Here is an 8050-nt window from a genome sequence, read left to right on the forward strand (position 1 = left end):
GATGACAGCAAGTCCTGTTTACCAGGGTTTTACACTGGTGCAGAACTGAAGACCTTTCTTGCACGCCCTCCTGAGGATCCTAACGCACCGGGTGCTGATGCAAAGGCATTTCACACCGACAATCTCTCACCAGAGCAACAGGAGGAGAAAACACGTGGCCTTGACAAACACTGTTTCAATGCCTATGCCAGTGATCGCATCTCCTTACACAGGACCCTTGGACCAGACACACGGCCTCCAGAGTAAGTGATCCAACCTCTCCATTTGATCCAGTTGTCAGGGTTGGGACTTGGGTTTGTCAATGTTTGGCATCATTAATGTGAAGAACATTGGTATTGGGAAATGAAAAATGTTCTGATTTTGGGCACCCAGACTTTGCTTTAAACATTTGGAGATATAAAGACTCCCTGTATAACATCTGGGCATTTTAAGTGACCCCTATTAGCAAAATACCAACTATCATTCAAAACCCTATAATGAGATTCCCACTTCAGTATTAAACAGGGTAGGTTTACTTCTGTTGATGCGTACTGAAAATGGGTTTCAGACTGTCTAAGATTGTCTTCTGTTGGTCTCTTGTGGGGAGGGTGGTGCTGCTGGGTGGTGATGAAAAGAGGGAAAAGAAATAGAAACAGTCAGTCTGAAACCATCTGGCCAACCCCTACAAAATAATGTTGCAGATATTTCGTGCTTGGATTTTGGTCCATTGATAGTGCATTCACCTCTAGGTCAGTACATTGTGGTTCAAGTCTCACACTGGCACTGAAGTACTTGATCAAGGAGTGTGACTGTTGTGTAAGTAATGTTCCATTGTCAGGCTGAGATATGAAGGCAAACAATCATCTGTCATCTGTCATCTGTCCCCTTGGGTTGGGGGGAGGGGATGGATTGTGTATCACAATGGCACTGTGAAAGTAAAGTTCTCCTTCTGAATGTACTCTGCCTGACTGTGATGTTGACAGTAAATTTTCCAATTGGTATTATTTTAATGCTGGTGCAAATAAATGTACCTTCTGTGTTAATCCAATCTCACCAATTTGGAAAATGTAGATGGTTGCACACAAGATGGAAAGTGCACCATTTCCCAGCACTAACATCTCTCACCCTGAAACACAAAATTTACAAGGAAAATAATCTCTTATGAAATATTGACAGTCTCTCAAATTTGGATTGTCTTGTTCAGGTGCATTGAACAGAGATTCAAGCGTTGCCCTCCTCTACCTTCAACAAGTGTGATTATAGTGTTTCACAATGAGGCCTGGTCCACCTTGCTGAGGACAGTGTACAGTGTGATGCATACCTCTCCAGCCATACTCCTAAAGGAAATCCTATTAGTGGATGATGCCAGCACAGATGGTGAGTTTTAGCAATTCAAGAACACTGGATTCAAAATGCCTTGTGCTCAAAGTCCAAACAGTAACCTTTTTTTATGAAAATGGAATTATTATTGATGTTAATCGTACGTGGTCTGTATAGCAAAAAATTAATACCAGACACTTAAAGCCTTCTCTTTTCAGACCATGGCACTTGCAGTATTCCTAATGGGTCAATGGATGAAAGTATTTCAGGTCTCTACTTATAATTTAATCTCTCATCGCTGATAAACATCCAAGTGAATCTACATTGTACCTGTTGTGCTGTTAGAAACATGGAGCAGGCCATTCAGCCCTTTTTGAGCCTGGTCCACCATTCAATAGGATCATGGTTGATCCTCTATCCCAATGCCACATTTCCACTTGATCCCCATACCTATTGTTGCCTTTTCATGCCAAAAAAAAAGTCTTTCTTGAATATGTTCAGTGGCTTGGCCTCCACAACTGTGGTAGAAAATTCCACAGATTCACTACCCTTTTGAGTGAAGAAATCTTTCCTTATCTCAGTCCTAAATGGCCTACCCCGTATCCTGAGACTGTGACCTCTGGTTCCATGCTTCCCAACCAGGGAAAATATCCTCCCTGCGTCTAGTCAGTCCAGCCCTGTTAGAAATTTGTGTTCCAATCAGATTCTCTGTCATTTTAAACACTGGTGAACACAGGCCAACTGAATCAATCTCTCCTCATAGGACAGACTTGTCATCTCTGGTATCAGCCTGGTGAACCTCTTTTGCATCCTCTCTTTTATAGTTTTATTATAAGGATACCAAAAACTAAACCCAATACTTTCAACTGCAGTTTGACTTTGGTCTTGTACGAGTTGAACATATCTACTTTTTTTTCTACCTGTGACAGTGTGGATGGACCATTGGGTCTTTTCCTGCCAATTGTCTCCATGCTCGATATTTCTACATTGGTAAAGAGACTCCTTGGTTTCCTGTTTTATTGCTGTATTTACTTGTGCTGACTTTTTAGAAATAACTTGTACATCTGCTCTTCTCTTCCATTTAAAATTTCAACATGTAAAGTTTACTTCCTTCCCTTATTCTTAGTTTCAAAAATATCTTTGGACATTTTTTTCTTTTAATGAAATACCTGACTGATCAAAAGAGCATATTGAGCCAAATGGTCTTTTACTACTTGTATTTTTATTGAATTGCCATTTAATACTGACAGCTGCCAAAAGTGGAACAGCATTCTATTCCCTAGCATTGACATCACTGTTCTTGACATGCATAGAATCTTCCACATAGTTGGCACTGCAGTGGGTCAAAATGGCTGACATAGGAGTCCCAGATATAAGGAATTTTCAATGACTACAAAAAAAAACTGCTTCAAACTGACTCTGCTGATGTCTGCTGCCCCCCCTCCAAAAAAAAGGGTATTGCGTTCTGTTAGTAGTGGATGGAGAATGTAAGTTTTATGCAGAAACAAGGAGCAATAACTGAACCTTTCCCACCACACCCTCTCTATTCCACTTTTTTCAGCAAACAACATGCTTGGACCTCAGATGTAATGTCTCTCACATCCTTAGTCGTTATGCAAATATTGTGGGCAGCCAGAAAAGCTTGAGTAACTTGACAGTTTAAGCAATAAAGGCCAGATTTCCATTCTATTGCGGAGTTTAGAAGCTGGTGTTCTGGCTCACTCTTCAAGCTGCACTTTGATCTCTGGAGTGAATAGGGGAAGTGATTGCTGTTAGTTTGTTAATGTCCCACTGATATCCTCCTCCTCCCCCAGCCCAGCTGCTTTCCTGTTCTCTTGCAGAAATAACGTAACGTCTTGTCAGTTAAATCTGTCTTTGGGTTCCAAATATAGCAGCACAAAGTACTGTGGTTGGTTGAAACTTATTGCTGTGCCCAAGATGATTTTGCTCAGATCATTGTGCAAATGTACTCTATTTCCTGTTGGATGATGGAGAAGAGAAGGAGAGATTACAAGGTTCTTGGTAGTCTCATTTTAAGCTACTGGTTTTTATGTCATGAACAGCATGCAGTAAATCTTTTTATGTGTTAATCAAAGGGATATTTGTGCTGGGGAATGAAACCTCTGTTTCTAACAACCAGATTCTGAATTAAACCTCTCAGGGCAGGTCCAATATGAGTTTTAAATATAACAAGGATCCTTCTACACTCCCAATGAATGCTCCCAGCTGGGTACGGGTAACAGAAGGAGGTCATTCAGCTTATTATGCCTGTGTCTGTTTCCTAAAAGACTTACCAACTTTGTCCCTTTCCCCAACATAAATAGATTCTGTTTGTGCCATATTTATCATGGAGCTTCCTGTGTGCCAAGAAACCTCTACATTTAAAGAAAAATCCTAAATTCCCCTATTGTACTTTTTGGAATGTATTTTAAATTCAATTCTTTTAGCCATCATCCAGCAGGAATATATTTTTGACAATTTCTGTCACTAGTATGGTAACATACTGGAATACTGATCCAGAAGTTTGAACTAATCTGGACAGTGAGGGGAGGGTTTGGGAGAGGGGGAAATGTAGGTTTACAAAGCAAGAGGCTACAGCAGCATTACAGGGCTGCTATTTGGATAATAATAATGAGTGGGACAGGAAGAGACAGAATATATAAACATTGAAAAACAAGTATAAATTCGGGGGGGAAAAAAAATGGCTAAAAAAGGCAAAATTAATGGCTCTTCAATGTACATAGTATTCTGAGCCAAATAGATGAATTAATGGCACAAATACAGGTGTGATCTTGTAGCCATTATGTAGATATGATTACAAAGAGATCAAACCTAGATCAAAATTAAATATTTTCCAAAGGACAGGCAAGAAGCAAAGGGTGATGGGGTAGCATTTTTGGAACAGGATGGAATAAATATGATAGTCAGAAATAACCTTGGATCAGAAGACTTGGAATCCAGAAGGGTGCAGGTAAGAAATAAAAAAGGCAAGACAACACTGGTAGGAGTATTTAATAGGATCCGAGTAGCTGTCTGGTGGGACAGAATTAATGAGGGTGTGTAGCAAAGGCAGATCATGGGTGATTTTAATTTCTTATAGTTTGGGATAGTCAGATTTGTAGAGGTAGCCATGAGGAAGAATTTAGAGTGTATTTGAGACAGTTTCTTGTAACAGTATGTTGTGGATCCAACCAGGGGTCAAACTTTACCAGATCCAAAACAATGTAAATAGGCAGCTTTAAACGATGTCGGAGCAAAAGATCCCTTGAGGAAACATTGACCGTAATATGGTAGAATTCAGTGTTCAGGTTGGGAGGGAGGAATGTCGGTTGGAAACAGCTGTGCTAGTCTTAAATAAGGGTAATTACAAAGAAATGAGAGCAGAGATGGCTGGAAAGGATAAGGAAAGGAGTTTGGCAGCAAAGATGGTTGAGGAACAATAGCAGATGTTTAAGAAAATAGTTCATGGCTCACAGCAAAGATATATCCTGGTGAGAAAAAAGGATCCTAGGAAAAGGATAAGCCAACCATGGTTAACAAGGGAAGTAAAGGTCAGCATTTAATTGAAAGGGGGAAAAATACCACTAACCATTGTCAAATTGTAAGACAGGGATGATTGGGCAAGTTTTAAAAACCATCAAAAGATGATCAAAAAAACAAAGATCGAGAAGATAAACTTTGGATGTAAACCTAAAGGAATATCAAGATGGATAGCAAGAGCTTCTTTAAATACATAAAAGGAAGAGAGCAGCCAAAGTGAAAATAGGCCCCTTAGGAAATGAGGCTGGGGAAATAATAACAGGGAATGAGGAAATGGCAGAGTTGAATACATGTTTTGCATTGATCTTCACAGTAGAAGACACTAAAAGTATTCCACAATTACTAAATGATCAAGAGGCAAAGGGAGCAGAGGAAATAAATAATTACCACTAGAGGAAAAAGTATGAGGGTAAATAATGTTAATGCCAAGTCCCCTGGACTTGATAGGATGGATCCTAAGCTATTGAAGAAAGTAGCTATGGAGGTAGCGGATGCACAGGTAGTAATCTTCCAGGAATTCTTAGATTCTGGAAATATTCCAGATGATTAGAAAATGTCAGTGTAACATCTTTATTTAAAGGAAAGGAGACAAAAATCATGTAACCAAAGGCCAGTAAGCTTAATGTCTGTTATTGGGGAAAATGTTAGTCTGTTATAAAGGACATAATAACAGAGCATGTAGAAATACACAATATGATCAAGCAGAGTCAGCATGGCTTCGTGAAGGGTAATCATGCGTGACAAATTTACCAGAATTCTTTGAGAAGGTAACCAGCAAGATAGATAAATAGGAAACAGTGTATGTAATATATTTAGATTTTCAGAAGGTGCTTGATAAGGTACCACAGATGGACTCTTAGTAAGTAACCTGTGGTGTTGGAAGTAGGATACTAACAGACAGAGGATTATCTAACTAATAGAAGAGATTTGGGATAAGGGGGCATTTTCAGGATGGCAACCTGTAACTAGTGGAGTGTCACAAAGATCAACGCTGGGGCCGCAATTATTTACAATGTATATTAATGACTTGGATGAGGAAGGTGAATGTACTATTGCCGGGTTTGCAGATGACATAAAAATAGGTGAGGAAGCAAGTGGTGAGGATGACGCAAAGAGTCTACAGAGGATGTAGACTGATCAAGTGAGCGGGCGAAAATTTGGCCGATGGAATATAATGTGAGAAAGTGACGTTATACATTTTAGCACGAAGAACAGAGGCATGGAATATTATTTAAATGGAGAAAGATTGCAGAAAGCTACAGAACAGAGACTTGGGCATCCTGGTGCGTAAATCACAAAGTGAACATCAAAATTCCGTCTCTAATACAGAAGGCAAATAGAATGTTGGCTTTTATTGCAAAGGAAATGGAGTATAGAAATAGGCAAGTCTTGTTTAAACTATACCAGGCTCTGGTCAGAACATGGCTGAAATACTGTGAACAGTTTTGGCCGCTGAAGTAACTCTGCAAAGGCTGGTATCCCATCACGAAGTCATCCTCTATTTATACGTGAAAAGTCTTTTACACTGATTCAGTGAACAGAACCTCTGACACTCCTGTTTTTATCTATCAATCGGGGCTCCCTGACTGGGGCTGGTAATCTGGTCCAATCAGGGAACTCTTATTCTATGAGATCCACCTAGCTGACCTCATTGCAATCAATGCAGCTCCCATTTTTGAAAGAAAGATATAGTGGCACTGGAGGCAGTTCAGAGAAGATTCACTCGGCTGATACTGGGTATGAAGAGACAATCTTAGGAGGAGACGTTGAGTATGTTGGGCCTTTACTCATTGGAGTTTAGAAGAATGAGAGGTAACCTTTATTGAGGCATACAAGATTCTTTGGTGACTTGACAGGATAGATGTGGAGAGGTGGTTTCTCCTTGTGGGAGGGTCTAGGACCAGAGTGCATAATCTCCGAATAAGTGTTCGCACATGAAAGGTGGATGAGAAGGAATTTCTTCTCTCAGGCTAGTGAATTGGCAGAATTATTTGCTGCAGAGGGCTGTCAAGGCTGTGTCTTTAAGTATATTGAAGACTGAGGTAGACTGACTGATTTTTAATCAGGAAGGGAATCAAGGGTTATGGGGGAGAAGGTAGGAAAGTGGAGTTGAGGGTTATCAGATCAGCCATGATCTCATGGCAAAAAAGACTTGATGGGCTGAGCAGCCTACTTCTGGTCCTATCTCTTATGCTAATGTTAATTCAAAATTTGCACCAGGGACTTTAAATTTGGCTGGTGAAATAAATTTGAAATAAAAAAAAAGCTACTATTGGTAACAGTGGCCATGAAACTACTGGACTGAAAAACTCATCTGATTCACTAATTATCTTTTAGGAAAGCAAATCTCCCATTCTTGCCTTGGTCTAATTGATCTGGGTATGGAGGAATATAGTGTTAATGTCATCAATAAGTTACCCAGAGTCCTAGGAGAGTGCTCCAGGAACATGGATTTCAACCCCATCATGGCAGGTGGTGAAACTCGAACCAGTAAAAATCGACAATTAAAAGCTGGTCTAATGCCACCAACATAACCATTCTCTGTTTTTATTCTGGTCATCACATTACAGGAAGGAGGTAATTTGCTGTGGAGAGTGTGTGGAGAAGATTTTACTAGAATGTTGCCAGGGCTGGAGAATTGTAGCTACAAGGAGAGATAGGGGTTGTTTTCCCTGGAACAGGCTGAGGGGTGACATGATTGAGGTATGCAAAATCGTGAGGGTTAGAGATAGACTAGACAGGAAGAACCTGTTTATCTTTGCAGAGAGTTCAAAAATCAGGAGTCATAACTTGAATCTATGTGGCAGAAGGATTAGAGGAGATGTGAAGAATAACGTTTTTTTTTACATAGAGGGTGGTGGGTGTCTGGAATTCACGCTGCTTGAGTTGGTGGTGGAGGTGAGATGTTAAACTCTTTCCAAAAAGTACCTGGATCTACATTTTTAAGTGCCGTAGGCTGCAGGGCTATGGGCTGTGTGCAGGAAGGTGGGATCGGGGGGGCATCTGGGTGACTTTTGGTTGACATGGACAAGATGGACCAAATGGCCCCCTTCAGTGCTGTATCATTTCTGTCTTTCCATAAAGAAACTTCTAGTTCACTATAATCCTCTAGGGAAGGGAAGGAAATCTGCTGTTCTTTCCTGGTCTGGCCTATATGTGATTTCAGAACCACGCACTGCAGACGACTGTTAACTGCCCTCTGAGATGGCCT

The 8050-nt window shown here is 40.4% G+C and overlaps 1 protein-coding gene across 1 annotated transcript in view; it reads left to right on the plus strand.

Annotated features, from left to right (window-relative positions):
• The window catches only part of LOC109926019 (polypeptide N-acetylgalactosaminyltransferase 3-like), a gene marked incomplete at its 5' end in the record, with an annotated part of 27974 nt that continues 19924 nt past the window's right edge, over positions 1-8050 (plus strand). The window contains 2 exons of the mRNA XM_048618847.1: positions 1-242; positions 1184-1356. Of these exons, the coding sequence (XP_048474804.1) occupies positions 1-242; positions 1184-1356 (415 nt within the window). The remainder of the gene's footprint in view (positions 243-1183; positions 1357-8050) is intronic.

Source organism: Rhincodon typus, chromosome 41 (assembly GCF_021869965.1).
Source record: "Rhincodon typus isolate 14 chromosome 41, sRhiTyp1.1, whole genome shotgun sequence".
NCBI lineage: Eukaryota > Metazoa > Chordata > Chondrichthyes > Orectolobiformes > Rhincodontidae > Rhincodon > Rhincodon typus.